This window comes from Chiloscyllium punctatum, unplaced genomic scaffold, assembly GCF_047496795.1.
Source record: "Chiloscyllium punctatum isolate Juve2018m unplaced genomic scaffold, sChiPun1.3 scaffold_620, whole genome shotgun sequence".
Lineage (NCBI taxonomy): Eukaryota > Metazoa > Chordata > Chondrichthyes > Orectolobiformes > Hemiscylliidae > Chiloscyllium > Chiloscyllium punctatum.
The window spans coordinates 32,284-49,783 of NW_027310354.1; the positions used below are offsets into that span (position 1 = coordinate 32,284).

At 58.9% G+C, this 17,500-nt stretch overlaps 1 protein-coding gene across 1 annotated transcript in view; it reads right to left on the minus strand.

Annotated features, from left to right (window-relative positions):
* Positions 1–17,500, minus strand: part of LOC140473486 (uncharacterized) — a 28,993-nt gene that overhangs the window by 2,500 nt on the left and 8,993 nt on the right. Inside the window, exons 2-9 of the mRNA XM_072567612.1 lie at positions 16,574–16,643; positions 16,378–16,476; positions 16,226–16,273; positions 7,596–7,661; positions 3,655–3,714; positions 3,138–3,206; positions 2,249–2,293; positions 1,023–1,097 (exon numbers count right to left, since the gene is read on the minus strand). Of these exons, the coding sequence (XP_072423713.1) occupies positions 1,023–1,097; positions 2,249–2,293; positions 3,138–3,206; positions 3,655–3,714; positions 7,596–7,661; positions 16,226–16,273; positions 16,378–16,476; positions 16,574–16,643 (532 nt within the window). The remainder of the gene's footprint in view (positions 1–1,022; positions 1,098–2,248; positions 2,294–3,137; positions 3,207–3,654; positions 3,715–7,595; positions 7,662–16,225; positions 16,274–16,377; positions 16,477–16,573; positions 16,644–17,500) is intronic.

Here is a 17,500-nt window from a genome sequence, read left to right on the forward strand (position 1 = left end):
GAAGGAGAGAGAGAGAGAGAGAGAAATACTGAGGGAAGGAGAGAGAGAGAGAGAGAGAAATACTGAGGGAAGGAGAGAGAGAGAGAGAAATACTGAGGGAAGGAGAGAGAGAGGGAAATACTGGGGGAAGGAGAGAGAGAGAGAGAGAAATACTGGGGAAGGAGAGAGAGAGAGAGAGAAATACTGGGGAAGGAGAGAGAGAGAGAAATACTGGGGGAAGGAGAGAGAGAGAGAGAAATACTGGGGGAAGGAGAGAGAGAGAGAGAAATACTGGGGGAAGGAGAGAGAGAGAGAAATACTGGGGAAGGAGAGAGAGAGAGAGAGAGAGAGAGAGAGAAATACTGGGGGAAGGAGAGAGAGAGAGAGAGAGAGAAATACTGCGGGAAGGAGAGAGAGAGAGAGAGAGAGAAATACTGGGGGAAGGAGAGAGAGAGAGAGAAAGAGAGAGAAATACTGGGGAAGGAGAGAGAGAGAGAAAAATACTGGGGGAAGGAGAGAGAGAGAGAAAATACTGGGGGAAGGAGAGAGAGAGAGAGAGAGAGAGAGAGAAATACCGGGGGAAGGAGAGAGAGAGAGAGAGAGAGAGAGAGAGAGAGAGAAATACCGGGGGATGGAGAGAGAGAGAGAGAGAGAGAGAAATACTGGGGGAAGGAGAGAGAGAGAGAGAGAAAGAGTGAGAAATACTGGGGGAAGGAGAGAGAGAGAGAAATACTGGGGGAAGGAGAGTGTGACACAGAGAGAGACTGGGAAAAGGAGAGAGAGAGACAGAGAGAGAGAGGGAGAGACGAGGGAAAATGAGAGACTGGGAGAGAGAGGGAGAGAGTAAAAAAGAGTGACTCGGGGGAAAGAGAGAGAGAGATTGGGGATTTGAGGGGGTTACAGAGATAGGGAGGGGGTGTAGGGGCTGGAGGGGGTTACAGAGATAGGGAGGGGGTGTAGGGGCTGGAGGGGGTGACAGAGTTCGGGATGTGAAGCAGGAATGTGGGGCGGGGGGAAGGGGGAGGTGAATGTTGAACACTCACAGAAAAGCACCAGAATCCCAACCACGAACAGGATGAAGGCGATGACGAGGCCTTGGTACCTCAGCCGTCCGTAATCTGGGAGAGCAAATGGGAATTAGCATCAACCCCCCCCTCACCGTCCGAGACACACAGAACTGGATAGACCGACAGGAACACTCAGTGCCCACTCCCTCAGCACTGACCCTCCGACAGTGCCCACTCCCTCAGCACTGACCCTCCGACAGTGCCCACTCCCTCAGCACCGACCCTCTGACAGTGCCCACTCCCTCAGCACTGACCCTCCGACAGTGCCCACTCCCTCAGCACTGACCCTCCTACAGTGCCCACTCCCCTCAGCACTGACCCTCCCCGACAGTGCGGCACTCCCTCAGCACTGACCCTCCGACAGTGCGGCACTCCCTCAGCACTGACCCTCCGACAGTGCCCACTCCCTCAGCATTGACCCTCCGACAGTGCCCACTCCCTCGGCACTGACCCTCCGACAGTGCCCACTCCCTCAGCACTGACCCTCCGATAGTGCCCACTCCTTTAGCACTGACCCTCCGACAGTGCCCACTCCCTCGGCACTGACCCTCCGACAGTGCCCATTCCCTCAGCACTGACCCTCCGACAGTGCCCATTCCCACAGCACTGACCCTCCGACAGTGCCCACTCCCTCAGCACTGACCCTCCGATAGTGCCCACTCCTTTAGCACTGACCCTCCGACAGTGCCCACTCCCTCAGCACCTGACCCTCCGCCAGTGCCCACTCCCTCAGCACTGACCCTCCGACAGTGCCCATTCCCACAGCACTGACCCTCCGACAGTGCCCACTCCCTCAGCACTGACCCTCCGCCAGTGCCCACTCCTTTAGCACTGACCCTCCGACAGTGCCCACTCCCTCATCACTGACCCTCCGACAGTGCCCACTCCATCAGCACTGACCCTCCGACAGGGCCCACTCCCTCAGCACTGACCCTCCGACAGTGCCCACTCCCTCAGCACTGACCCTCCGACAGTGCCCACTCCCTCAGCACTGACCCTCCGACAGTGCCCACTCCCTCAGCACTGACCCTCCGACAGTGCCCTCTCCCTCAGCACTGACCCTCCCACAGTGCCCACTCCGTCAGCACTGACCCTCCGACAGTGTGGCACTCCCTCAGCACTGACCCTCCCTGACAGTGCCCTATCGGTTGAACTCCTGAGAGAATGGCCTGTCGCTGTCTCTGAACCAGAAGAATACAAACCATATTCAAATCTGTCTCTTTGGTCTGGGGGCTGAATCCCTGCAGCTGAAAATGAACATAAAATTAATCAAAATCCCGATTGAAATCCCCAACGTTCCCCAGATCCCAGTCTGTTCCAATTGCAGTTCCTGTGATGTTTGTAACAGAGATTGGTCGGAGTTTGGGGGACCTTCAGGAATCTGGGCTCCCTGCTTGGGGTCAATCAGGGAGCCCTGGCTGACAGACAGGAACAGGAGGCCATTCAGCCCCCTCCTCCTCCAGCCTGTTACACAGGAACAGGAGGCCATTCAGCCCCCCCTCCTCCTCCAGCCTGTCACACAGGAACAGGAGGCCATTCAGCCCCCTCCTCCTCCAGCCTGTTACACAGGAACAGGAGGCCATTCAGCCCCCTCCTCTTCCAGCCTGTTACACAGGAACAGGAGGCCATTCAGCCCCTCCTCCTCCAGCCTGATACACAGGAACAGGAGGCCATTCAGCCCCCTCCTCCTCCAGCCTGTTACACAGGAACAGGAGGCCATTCAGCCCCCTCCTCTTCCAGCCTGTTACACAGGAACAGGAGGCCATTCAGCCCCCTCCTCCTCCAGCCTGTTACACAGGAACAGGAGGCCATTCAGCCCCTCCTCCTCCAGCCTGATACACAGGAACAGGAGGCCATTCAGCCCCTCCTCCTCCAGCCTGTTACACAGGAACAGGAGGCCATTCAGTCCCCTCCTCCTGCAGCTTGTTACATAGGAACAGGAGGCCATTCAGCCCCCCTCCACCAGCCTGTTACACAGGAACAGGAGGCCATTCAGCCCCTCCTGCAGTGAGCTTGGTGCTGGCAAAGACTGGAAGACACTGGGGTCCTGAGCCACCCTCCTTCCCCATCCCCACTGCGGTGGGCTATCACCTCTTGTCCCTTTGTGAGTGGGCAGCGGGCGTGGAGTTGCTTTGCTGGTGATGTCCTGGGTTGTAGCACCTGTTGGTAGAATGGGCACCATGTTTTGATCAGCTCGATAATTACACCCACAAGACCATCATGTGCCCGCACCCAGACGCACCCCAAGATCGTCGCTTCACCCAAACATATCACCTTCTGACCCACGTCCAGCTGCCCCCCCATTATCAGGGTGTCACCAAAGCTAACCCTTATACCACTAGACCAGACTCCAAACAGTCAGTCACCTACTCTCTCCCTCCACAGCTCCAGTTCAAAGTTCGTCTCTTCCATTTCCAAAACCTCTTCTCTACACCCCCTCTCTACCACCCTCCCCTCTTCCAGTCCCTACACCCCCTCCCTATCACCCTCCCCTCCTCCAGCCCTTACACCCCCTCCCTATCTCTGTAACCGCCTCCAGCCCCTACACCCCCTCCCTATCTCTGTAACCCCCTCCAGCCCCTACACCCCCTCCCTATCTCAGTCTTACCTGTCTGTGTCTGTGAGTCCTGAGTAGTGTCCGTTCTCATGAACGGGGTGACTGCAGGATCTGTGGGAAGTGAAAGGAGGGATTTTAATTTGTGGAAGGAGCACCTCCTGAGACTGAGTGATCTCACTACCACCCCGTGCTGGGGGTGGGGGGAAGCCCCTCACTCTGCCTCCGTGTCCTGGAAAGTATTCCTCACCCTCTTCCTGGGCGGAGAGAATGGAATGGGACGGTTCAAAGTGTTGCCAGGGTTGGAGGGTCTGAGCTACAGGGAGAGGCTGAACAGGCTGGGGCTGTTTTCCCTGGAGCGTCGGAGGCTGAGGGGTGACCTTATAGAGGTTTATAAAATCATGAGGGACATGGATAGGGTAAATAGACAAGGTCTTTTCCCTGGGGGTGGGGGAGTCCAGAACGAGAGGGGCATAGGTTTAGGGTGAGAGGGGAAAGGGACCCAAGGGGCAACTTTTTCCCCCAGAGGGTGGTACGTGTATGGAATGAGCTGCCAGAGGAAGTGCTGGAGGCTGGTACAATGACAGCATTTAAAAGGCATCTGGATGGGGACATGAATAGGAAGGGGTTTGGGGGGATATGGGCCGGGTGCTGGCAGATGGGGATAGATTGGATTAGGATATCTGGGTCAGCATGGACGGGATGGGCTGAAGGGTCTGTCTCTGTGCTGTACAGCTCTGTGACTCTGTGATATCTGGGTCAGCATGGATGGGATGGGCCGAAGGGTCTGTTTCTGTGCTGTCCAGCTCTGTGACTCTGTGATATCTGGGTCAGCATGGATGGGATGGGCCGAAGGGCCTGTTTCTGTGCTATATGACACTGTGACTCTGTGATATCTGGGACAGCATGGACGGGATGGGCCGAAGGGTCTGTTTCTGTGCTGTACAGCTCTGTGACTCTGTGATATCTGGGTCAGCATGGACGGGGATGGGCCGAAGGGTCTGTTTCTGTGCTGTACGGCTCTGTGACTGTAACCGTGTCGATTGACTCATCGACTGAGTGTGTCGGTTGTGCAATGGGAATGTGTGACCGCTCTAGTTCCCAGATCAACGTTCCATCGGTTAATCCCACCTAATTCCGGGTGGAACGCTGGGGCGTGGAGAGCTGGGAAGTCTCAGAGCGCCCGTACAAGGCACTGGGGGGGGGGGGGGTCTGCGACTGGAGCAGCCCTGGGCAGTTTGGTCACTCACTCAGGGAACGGTAGCATTTTATCGGGAAGCAGTTCAGAGACGGGGCTGTGGGGTTGTCCCCGGGACAGATGGAATGTCCCCCCAACAACGCCCGGAAAAAGTTGGGAATCTGCTCAGCAGAAAGCGAGGGGGCTGCCGAGGGCTGGAGATCCGAGAGCGGTGCTGGAAAAGCGCAGCAGGTCAGGCAGCGTCCGAGGGGCGGGAGAATCCTGATGAAGGGCTTATACCCGAAACATCGACTCTCCTGCTCCTCGGACGCTGCGCACACTTCCCGACTGGGGAGTCTCTTCCCTGGAGATGGGAAGAATGTGGGGGCGGGTTGGGGGGGAGGGTCTTATTGCGGGGCTGGGCAGGATTAATACTTGGAAGGGCGTTCCTGCTCTGGGGAGAGGCTGGGAGCAGAGGGGATACTCTCAGGATAAAGGGGCGCCAGTTACACACTGAAATGGGGATGGTTTCTCTTCAGATTCTGTGGAGACCCGTGGGGGACACAGTCCCCGTGGAAACTGGAGGCTGAGATCGGTTCGGGATCGAGGGGAAATGAGGAATGTTGGATCGCCTATGGAATGGGGCAGCAGGTGCGAGGGGCTGAGTGGCCTCCTACTGTTCCAATTTCTCAGGTTTCACATCCGGGCCTCGGCTGTGACTTGTCTTCCCAAACCCATCGCAGAAATCCAGGACTTAGCAGGACTTATCCACTTAACGGGAAGGTCCAAGGGAGTGTTTCTGAACAAAGTCGGTGGAGTTGTAGACAGTGAGGAAGGATGTGTCAGGTTACAGCGGGATATAGATAAGCTGCAGAGCTGGGCAGAAAGGTGGCAAATGGAGTTCAATGTGGGTAAGTGTGAAGTGATTCACTTTGGTATGAGTAACAAAAAGATGGGGTACTGGGCTAATGGTCGGATACTTGGTAGTGTGGAAGAGCAGAGGGATCTTGGTGTCCATGTACACAGATCTCTGAAAGTTGCCACCCAGGTAAATAGTGCAGTGAAGAAGGCATATGGCGTACTGGCTTTTATTGGTAGAGGAATTGAGTTCCGGAGTCCTGAGGTCATGTTGCAGTTGTATAAGACTCTGGTGTGGCCGCATCTGGAGTATTGTGTGCAGTTTTGGTCGTCATACTATAGGAAGGATGTGGAGGCACTGGAACGGGTACAGAGGAGGTTTACCAGGATGTTGCCTGGTATGGTAGGAAGATCCTATGAGGAAAGGCTGAGGCACTTGGGGCTGTTCTCATTGGAGAAAAGAAGGTTTAGGGGTGACTTGATAGAGGTGTACAAGATGATTAGGGGTTTAGATAGGGTTGACAGTGAGAACCTTTTTCCACGTATGGAGTCAGCTATTACGAGGGGACACAGCTTTAAATTAAGGGGTGGTAGGTATAGGACAGATGTTAGGGGTAGATTCTTTACTCAGCGAGTCGTGAGTCCATGGAATGCCCTGCCAGTATCAGTGGTGGACTCTCCCTCTTTATGGGCATTTAAACGGGCATTGGATAGGCATATGGAGGATAGTGGGTTAGTGTAGGTTAGGTGGGCTTGGATCGGCGCAACATCGAGGGCCGAAGGGCCTGTACTGCGCTGTATTGATCTATGTTCTATGTTATATGACACCAAAATTGGAGGTGTAGTGGACAGCGAAGAGGGTTACCTCAGATTACAACAGGATCTGGACCAGATGGGCCAATGGGCTGAGAAGTGGCAGATGGAGTTTAATTCAGATAAATGTGAGGTGCTGCATTTTGGGAAAACAAACCTTAGCAGGACTTATACACTTAACGGTAAGGTCCTGGGGAGTGTTGCTGAACAAAGAGACCTTGGAGTGCAGGTTCATAGCTCCTTGAAAGTGGAGTCACAGGTCGATAGGATAGTGAAGGCAGCGTTTGGTATGCTTTCCTTTATTGGTCAGAGTATTGAGTACAGGAGTTGGGAGGTCATGTTGCGGCTGTACAGGACATTGGTTAGGCCACTGTTGGAATATTGTGTGTAATTTTGGTCTCCTTCCTATCGGAAAGATGTTGTGAAACTTGAAAGGGTTCAGAAAAGATTTACAAGGATGTTGCCAGGGTTGGAGGGTCTGAGCTACAGGGAGAGGCTGAACAGGCTGGGGCTGTTTTCCCCGGAGCGTCGGAGGCTGAGGGGTGACCTTATAGAGGTTTATAAAATTATGAGGGACATGTATAGGGTAAATAGACAAGGTCTTTTCCCTGGGGTGGGGGAGTCCAGAACTAGAGGGGCATAGGTTTAGGGTGAGAGGGGAAAGATATAAAATGGACCTAAGGGGCAACTTTTTCACCCAGAGGGTGGTACGTGTATGGAATGAGCTGCCAGAGGATGTGGTGGAGGCTGGTACAATGACAGCATTTAAAAGGCATCTGGATGGGGACATGAATAGGAAGGGGTTTGGAGGGATATGGGCCGGGTGCTGGCAGGTGGGACTAGATTGGGTTGGGATATCTGGGTCAGCATGGACGGGATGGGCCAAAGGGTCTGTTTCTGTGCTGTACATCTCTGTGACTCTGTGATATCTGGGTCAGCATGGACGGGATGGGCCGAAGGGTCTGTTTCTGTGCTGTACAGCTCTGTGACTCTGTGACAATTTGACACAAACTAATCCCCCAGGCATTATCCTGAGTACCCCACCCCAAGATGCGGCTGAAGATCTCAAGGGGCACCTGGAGGGAGAGACTTCAACACCACAGTCAGTCCACGAAGGGCAAATCCCAGGAGAGAACGAGAAAGTTACCCATCTGTGTGGATTCATCCGAGACCATCAGAACATCACTTGTGGCTGACAGGAAATTCACCGCATCTTCAACAAGAAATTCACACACGTCAGGTAATGCAAACCATGTGGAATCACAGACACAGACCCCCGTCCCGTCACCGTGTGGGGGATTCACAGACACAGACCCCCGTCCCGTCACCGTGTGGGGGATTCACAGACACAGACCCCCGTCCCGTCACCATGTGGGGGGGAGTCACAGACACAGACCCCCGTCCCCTCACCGTGTGGGGGGGATTCACAGACACAGACCCCCGTCCCCTCACCGTGTGGGGGAATCACAGACACAGACCCCCGTCCTGTCACCGTGTGGGGGAATCACAGACACAGACCCCCGTCCTGTCACCGTGTGGGGAATCATAGACACAGACCCCCATCCTGTCACCGTGTGGGGGAGTCACAGACACAGACCCCCGTCCCGTCACTGTGTGGGGGAATCACAGACACAGACCCCCGTCCCGTCACCGTGTGGGGGAATCACAGACACAGACCCCCGTCCCGTCACCGTGTGGGGGAATCACAGACACAGACCGCCATCCCGTCACCGTGTGGGGGAATCACAGACACAGACCCCCGTCCCGTCACCGTGTGGGGGAATCACAGACACAGACCCCCGTCCTGTCACCGTGTGGGGGAATCACAGACACAGACCCCCGTCCCGTCACCGTGTGGGGGAATCACAGACACAGACCCCCGTCCCCTCACCGTGTGGGGGAATCACAGACACAGACCCCCGTCCCCTCACCGTGTGGGGGAATCACAGACACAGACCCCCGTCCCGTCACCGTGTGGGGGAATCACAGACACAGACCCCCGTCCTGTCACCGTGTGGGGGAATCACAGACACAGACCCGCGTCCTGTCACCGTGTGGGGAATCATAGACACAGACCCCCATCCTGTCACCGTGTGGGGGAGTCACAGACACAGACCCCCGTCCCGTCACCGTGGGGGTGAATCACAGACACAGACCCCAGTCCCGTCACCGTGTGGGGGAATCACAGACACAGACCCCCGTCCCGTCACCGTGGGGGTGAATCACAGACACAGACCCCAGTCCCGTCACTGTGTGGGGGAATCGCAGACACAGACCCCCGTCCCGTCACCGTGTGGGGGAATCACAGACACAGACCCCAGTCCCGTCACCGTGTGGGGGAATCACAGACACAGACCCCCGTCCCGTCACCGTGGGGGTGAATCACAGACACAGTCCCCCGTCCCGTCACCGTGTGGGGGAATCACAGACACAGACCCCCGTCCCGTCACCGTGTGGGGGGGTCACAGACACAGACCCCCGTCCTGTCACCGTGTGGGGGTATCACAGACACAGACCCCCGTCCCGTCACCGTGTGGGGGAATCACAGACACAGACCCCTGTCCTGTCACCGTGTGGGGGGAATCACAGACACAGACCCCCGTCCCGTCACCGTGTGGGGGAATCACAGACACAGACCCCCGTCCCGTCACCGTGTGGGGGAATCACAGACACAGACCCCCGTCCTGTCACCGTGTGGGTGAATCACAGACACAGACCCCCGTCCTGTCCCGTGTGGGGGAATCACAGACACAGACCCCCGTCCCGTCAGCATGTGGGGGAATCACAGACACAGACCCCCGTCCCGTCACCGTGTGGGGAATCACAGACACAGACCCCGTCCCGTCACCGTGTGGGGGAATCACAGACACAGACCCCCGTCCCGTCACCGTGTGGGGGAATCACAGACACAGACCCCCGTCCCGTCACCGTGTGGGGGGAATCACAGACACAGACCCCCGTCCCGTCACCGTGTGGGGGAATCACAGACACAGACCCCCGTCCCCTCACCGTGTGGGGGACTCACAGACACAGACCCCCGTCCTGTCACCGTGTGGGGGAATCACAGACACAGATCCCCGTCCTGTCACCGTGTGGGGGAATCACAGACACAGACCCCCGTCCCGTCACCATGTGGGGGAATCACAGACACAGACCCCCGTCCCGTCACCGTGTGGGGGAATCACAGACACAGACCCCCATCCCGTCACCGTGTGGGGGAATCACAGACACAGACCCCCGTCCCGTCACCGTGTGGGGGAATCACAGACACAGACCCCCATCCCGTCACCGTGTGGGGGAATCACAGACACAGACCCCCGTCCCGTCACCGTGTGGGGGAATCACAGACACAGACCCCCGTCCTGTCACCGTGTGGGGGAATCACAGACACAGACCCCCGTCCCGTCACCGTGTGGGGGAATCACAGACACAGACCCCCGTCCCCTCACCGTGTGGGGGAATCACAGACACAGACCCCCGTCCCCTCACCGTGTGGGGGAATCACAGACACAGACCCCCGTCCCGTCACCATGTGGGGGAATCACAGACACAGATCCCCGTCCTGTCACCGTGTGGGGGAGTCACAGACACAGACCCCCGTCCCGTCACCGTGTGGGGGAATCACAGACACAGACCCCGTCCCATCACCGTGTGGGGGAATCACAGACACAGACCCCCGTCCCGTCACCGTGTGGGGGAGTCACAGACACAGACCCCTGTCCTGTCACCGTGTGGGGGAATCACAGACACAGACCCCCGTCCTGTCACCGTGTGGGGGAATCACAGACCCAGACACCCGTCCCATCACCGTGTGGGGGAATCACAGACACAGACCCCCGTCCCGTCACCGTGTGGGGGAATCACAGACACTGACCCCCGTCCCGTCACCGTGTGGGGGAATCACAGACACAGACCCCCGTCCTGTACCGTGTGGGGGAATCACAGACCCAGACACCCGTCCCATCACCGTGTGGGGGAATCACAGACCCAGACACCCGTCCCATCACCGTGTGGGGGAATCACAGACACAGACCCCCGTCCCGTCACCGTGTGGGGGGGAATCACAGACACAGACCCCCGTCCCGTCACCGTGTGGGGGAATCACAGACACAGACCCCCGTCCCCTCACCGTGTGGGGGAATCACAGACACAGACCCCCGTCCCCTCACCGTGTGGGGGAATCACAGACACAGACCCCCGTCCTGTCACCGTGTGGGGGAATCACAGACACAGACCCCCGTCCCCTCACCGTGTGGGGGAATCACAGACACAGACCCCCCGTCCCCTCACCGTGTGGGGGAATCACAGACACAGACACCCATCCCGTCACCGTGTGGGGGGGAATCACAGACACAGACCCCCGTCCAGTCATCGTGTGGGGGGGGTAGTGGGCGAATCATAGACACAGACCCCCGTCCCGTCACCGTGTGGGGGAATCACAGACCCCCATCCCGTCACCGTGTGGGGGAATCACAGACACAGACCCCCGTCCTGTCACCGTGTGGGGGAATCACAGACACAGACCCCCGTCCCGTCACCGTGTGGGGGAATCACAGACACAGACCCCCGTCCCGTCACCGTGTGGGGGAATCACAGACACAGACCCCCGTCCCGTCACCGTGTGGGGGTATCACAGACACAGACCCCCGTCCCGTCACCGTGTGGGGGAATCACAGACACAGACACCCGTCCTGTCACCGTGTGGGGGAATCACTGACACAGACTCCCGTCCCGTCACCGTGTGGGGGAATCACAGACACAGACCCCCGTCCCCTCACCGTGTGGGGGAATCACAGACACAGACCCCCGTCCCATCACCGTGTGGGGGAATCACAGACACAGACCCCCGTACCGTCACAGTGTGGGGGAATCACAGACACAGACCCCCGTCCCCTCACCGTGTGGGGGGTAATCACAGACACAGACCCCCGTCCTGTCACCGTGTGGGGGAATCACTGACACAGACTCCCGTCCCGTCACCGTGTGGGGGAATCACAGACACAGACCCCCGTCCCCTCACCGTGTGGGGGAATCACAGACACAGACCCCCGTCCCATCACCGTGTGGGGGAATCACAGACACAGACCCCCGTACCGTCACAGTGTGGGGGAATCACAGACACAGACCCCCGTCCTGTCACCGTGTGGGGGAATCACAGACACAGACCCCCGTCCCGTCACCGTGTGGGGGAATCACAGACACAGACCCCTGTCCCGTCACCGTGTGGGGGAATCACAGACACAGACCGCCGTCCTGTCACCGTGTGGGGGAATCACAGACACAGACCCCCGTCCCTTCACCGTGTGGGGGAATCACAGACACAGACCCCCGTATTGTCACCGTGTGGGGGAATCACAGACACAGACCCCCGTCCCTTCACCGTGTGGGGGAATCACAGACACAGACCCCCGTCATGTCACCGTGTGAGGGAGTCACAGACACAGACCCCCGTCCTGTCACCGTGTGGGGGAATCACAGACACAGACCCCCGTCCCGTCACCGTGTGGGGGAATCACAGACACAGACCCCCGTCATGTCACCGTGTGAGGGAGTCACAGACACAGACCCCCGTCCTGTCACCGTGTGGGGGAATCACAGACACAGACCCCCGTCCCGTCACCATGTGGGGGAATCACAGACACAGACCCCCGTCCTGTCACCGTGTGGGGGAATCACAGACACAGACCCCCGTCCTGTCACCGTGTGGGGGAATCGCAGACACAGACCCCTGTCCCGTCACCGTGTGGGGGGGAATCGCAGACACAGACCCCTGTCCCGTCACCGTGTGGGGGGGAATCACAGACACAGACCCCCGTCCCCTCACCGTGTGGGGGAATCACAGACACAGACCCCCGTCCTGTCACCGTGTGAGGGAATCACAGACACAGACCCCCGTCCTGTCACCATGTGGGGGAATCGCAGACACAGACCCCCGTCCTGTCACCGTGTGGGGGAATCACAGACACAGACCCCCGTCCCGTCACCGTGTGGGGGAATCACAGACACAGACCCCCGTCCCGTCACCGTGTGGGGGGGAATCACAGACACAGACCCCCGTCATGTCACCGTGTGAGGGAGTCACAGACACAGACCCCCGTCCTGTCACCGTGTGGGGGAATCACAGACACAGACCCCCGTCCCGTCACCGTGTGGGGGAATCGCAGACAAAGACCCCCGTCCTGTCACCGTGTCGGGGGGAGTCACAGACACAGACCCCCCGCCCTGTCACCGTGTGGGGGAATCACAGACACAGACCCCCCGTCCCGTCACCGTGTGAGGGAATCACAGACACAGACCCCCGTCCTGTCACCGTGTGGGGGAATCACAGACACAGACCCCCGTCCCGTCACCGTGTGGGGATATCACAGACACAGACCCCCGTCCCGTTACCGTGTGGGGGAATCACAGACACAGACCCCCGTCCCGTCACCGTGTGGGGGAATCACAGACACAGACCCCCGTCCCGTCACCGTGTGGGGGAATCACAGACACAGACCCCCGTCCCGTCACCGTGTGGGGATATCACAGACACAGACCCCCGTCCCGTTACCGTGTGGGGGAATCACAGACACAGACCCCCGTCCCGTCACCGTGTGGGGGAATCACAGACACAGACCCCCCGTCCCGTCACCGTGTGGGGGAATCACAGACACAGACCCCCGTCCTGTCACCGTGTGGGGGAATCACAGACACAGACCCCCGTCCCGTCACCGTGTGGGGATATCACAGACACAGACCCCCGTCCCGTTACCGTGTGGGGGAATCACAGACACAGACCCCCGTCCCGTCACCGTGTGGGGGAATCACAGACACAGACCCCCGTCCCGTCACCGTGTGGGGGGGGAATCACAGACACAGACCCCCGTCCCGTCACCGTGTGGGGGGGAATCACAGACACAGACCCCCGTCCCGTCACCGTGTGGGGGAATCACAGACACAGACCCCCGTCCCATCACCGTGTGGGGGAATCACAGACACAGACCCCCGTCCTGTCCCGTGTGGGGGAATCACAGACACAGGCCCCCGTCCCGTCACCGTGTGGGGGGGGAATCACAGACACAGACCCCCGTCCTGTCGCCGTGTGGGGGAATCACAGACACAGACCCCCGTCCCGTCACCGTGTGGGGATATCACAGACACAGACCCCCGTCCCGTTACCGTGTGGGGAATCACAGACACAGACCCCCGTCCTGTTACCGTGTGAGGGAGTCACAGACACAGACCCCCGTCCCGTCACCGTGTGGGGGAATCACAGACACAGACCCCCGTCCCGTCACCGTGTGGGGGAATCACAGACACAGTCCCCCGTCCCGTCACCGTGTGGGGGAATCACAGACACAGACCCCCGTCCCGTCACCGTGTGGGGGAATCACAGACACAGACCCCCGTCCCCTCACCGTGTGGGGGGGTCACAGACACAGACCCCCGTCCCGTCACCGTGTGGGGGAATCACAGACACAGACCCCCGTCCTGTCACCGTGTGGGGGAATCACAGACCCAGACCCCCGTCCCGTCACCGTGTGGGGGGGATTCACAGACACAGACCCCCGTCCCCTCACCGTGTGGGGGAATCACAGACACAGACCCCCGTCCCCTCACCGTGTGGGGGAATCACAGACACAGACCCCCGTCCCGTCACCGTGTGGGGGAATCACAGACACAGTCCCCCGTCCTGTCACCGTGTGGGGGGGAGTCACAGACACAGACCCCCGTCCCGTCACCGTGTGGGGGAATCACAGACACAGACCCCCGTCCCGTCACCGTGTGGGGGAATCACAGACACAGTCCCCCGTCCCGTCACCGTGTGGGGGGGAATCACAGACACAGACCCCCGTCCCGTCACCGTGTGGGGGAATCACAGACACAGACCCCCGTCCTGTTACCGTGTGGGGAATTACAGACACAGACCCCCGTCCTGTCACCGTGTGGGGGAATCACAGACACAGACCCCCGTCCCGTCACCGTGTGGGGGAATCACAGACACAGACCCCCGTCCCGTCACCGTGTGGGGGAATCACAGACACAGACCCCCGTCCTGTCACCGTGTGGGGGAATCACAGACACAGACCCCCGTCCTGTCACCGTGTGAGGGAGTCACAGATAGAGACCCCGGTCCCGTCACCGTGTGGGGGAATCACAGACACAGACCCCCGTCCCGTCACCGTGTGGGGGGGAATCACAAACACAGACCCCTGTCCCATCACCGTGTGGGGGAATCACAGACACAGACCCCCGTCCTGTCACCGTGTGAGGGAGTCACAGATAGAGACCCCGGTCCCGTCACCGTGTGGGGGAATCACAGACACAGACCCCCGTCCCGTCACCGTGTGGGGGAATCACAGACCCCCGTCCCGTCACCGTGTGGGGGAATCACAGACACAGACCCCCGTCCCGTCACCGTGTGGGGGAATCACAGACACAGACCCCCGTCCCGTCACCGTGTGGGGGAATCACAGACACAGACCCCCGTCCCGTCACCGTGTGGGGGAATCACAGACACAGACTCCCGTCCCGTCACCGTGTGGGGGAATCACAGACACAGTCCCCCGTCCTGTCACCGTGTGGGGGAATCACAGACACAGTCCCCCGTCCTGTCACCGTGTGGGGGAATCACAGACCCCCGTCCCGTCACCGTGTGGTGGAATCACAGACACAGACCCCCGTCCCATCACCGTGTGGGGGGGAATCACAGACACAGACCCCCGTCCTGTCACCGTGTGGGGGGGTCACAGACACAGACCCCCGTCCCGTCACCCTGTGGGGGAATCACAGACACAGAACCCCGTCCCGTCACCGTGTGGGGGGGTCACAGACACAGACCCCCGTCCCGTCACCGTGTGGGGGAATCACAGACACAGACCCCCGTCCCGTCACCGTGTGGGGGGGTCACAGACACAGACCCCCGTCCCGTCACCGTGTGGGGGGAATCACAGACACAGACCCCCGTCCCGTCACCGTGTGGGGGGGTCACAGACACAGACCCCCGTCCCCTCACCGTGTGGGGGAATCACAGACACAGACCCCCGTCCCGTCACCGTGTGGGGGAATCACAGACACAGACCCCCGTCCCGTCACCGTGTGGGGGAATCACAGACCCCCGTCCTGTCACCGTGTGGGGGAATCGCAGACACAGACCCCCGTCCCGTCACCGTGTGGGGGAATCACAGACACAGACCCACGTCCCGTCACCGTGTGGGGGAATCACAGACACAGACCCCCGTCCCGTCACTGTGTGGGGGAATCACAGACACAGACCCCCGTCCCCTCACCGTGTGGGGGGGAATCACAGACACAGACCCCCGTCCCGTCACCGTGTGGGGGAATCACAGACACAGACCCCCGTCCCCTCACCGTGTGGGGGGGAATCACAGACACAGACCCCCGTCCTGTCACCGTGTGGGGGATTCACAGACACAGACCCCCGTCCTGTCACCGTGTGGGGGATTCACAGACACAGACCCCCGTCCCCTCACCGTGTGGGGGAATCACAGACACAGACCCACGTCCCGTCACCGTGTGGGGGAATCACAGACACAGACCCCCGTCCCGTCACTGTGTGGGGGAATCACAGACACAGACCCCCGTCCCGTCACCGTGTGGGGGAATCACAGACACAGACCCCCGTCCCGTCACCGTGTGGGGGAATCACAGACACAGACCCCCGTCCCGTCACCGTGTGGGGGGAATCACAGACACAGACCCCCGTCCCGTCACCGTGTGGGGGGGTCACAGACCCCTGTCCAGTCAAATGGAGCTGAGTCTGTAACCAGTGCATACCACTCCATGTTGGAGAATCCTCTGTAACTTCCGAGAATACGCCTTTTCCTGAGAAAGAGAGACAGAGAGAAATATCAACCAACTGAGGTATTAGAGAGTGAGGAGCTGAGAGTCTCCCTGGTTCATGTCCCTTCTCCAGATGACAATGGTACCTGTAGAATTCTCAAACGATTCGTTTCCAACGCTCGTGGTGTAACTGAGGGAGATCTCCAGGGTGTTGTCCGTCTCTGGAGTTGGTAATGTCGTTGTGTCTGAGGGAAAAGACAATCAGAGTTTATCTGGATCGGTCAGTCTCCCTGATGTATTTCTGAGCTCCCAATGACCACAGGAGGAACAGGAATCACTTACCCCGACCAGGGAGCAGCCAGAACACCACCGTCAGCACACACACCGACACCAGCTCGCAGCGTCCCCACATCTACACAGGGGGAAAGGTCAACAGGCAATTAACACCACCCCACACACACACACACACTCACACTCACACACACACACACACACACACACTCACACACACACACACACTCACACACACACACACACCGACACCAGCTCGCAGCGTCCCCACATCTACACAGGGGGAAAGGTCAACAGGCAATTAACACCACCCCACACACACACACACACTCACACTCACACACACACACACACACACACACACTCACACACACACACACACTCACACACACACACACACTCACACACACACACACACCGACACCAGCTCGCAGCGTCCCCACATCTACACAGGGGGAAAGGTCAACAGGCAATTAACACCACCCCACACACACACACACACTCACACTCACACACACACACACACACACACTCACACACACACACACACTCACACACACACACACACTCACACACACACACACACACACACTCACACACACACACACACACACACACACACACACACACTCACACACACTCACACACACACACACACTCACACACACACACACACTCACACACACTCACACACACACACACACTCACACACACACACACACTCACACACACACACACACACACACACACCGACACCAGCTCGCAGCGTCCCCACATCTACACAGGGGGAAAGGTCAACAGGCAATTAACACCACCCCACACACACACACACACTCACACACACACACACACTCACACACACACACACACTCACACACACACACACACCGACACCAGCTCGCAGCGTCCCCACATCTACACAGGGGGAAAGGTCAACAGGCAATTAACACCACCCCACACACACACACACACTCACAC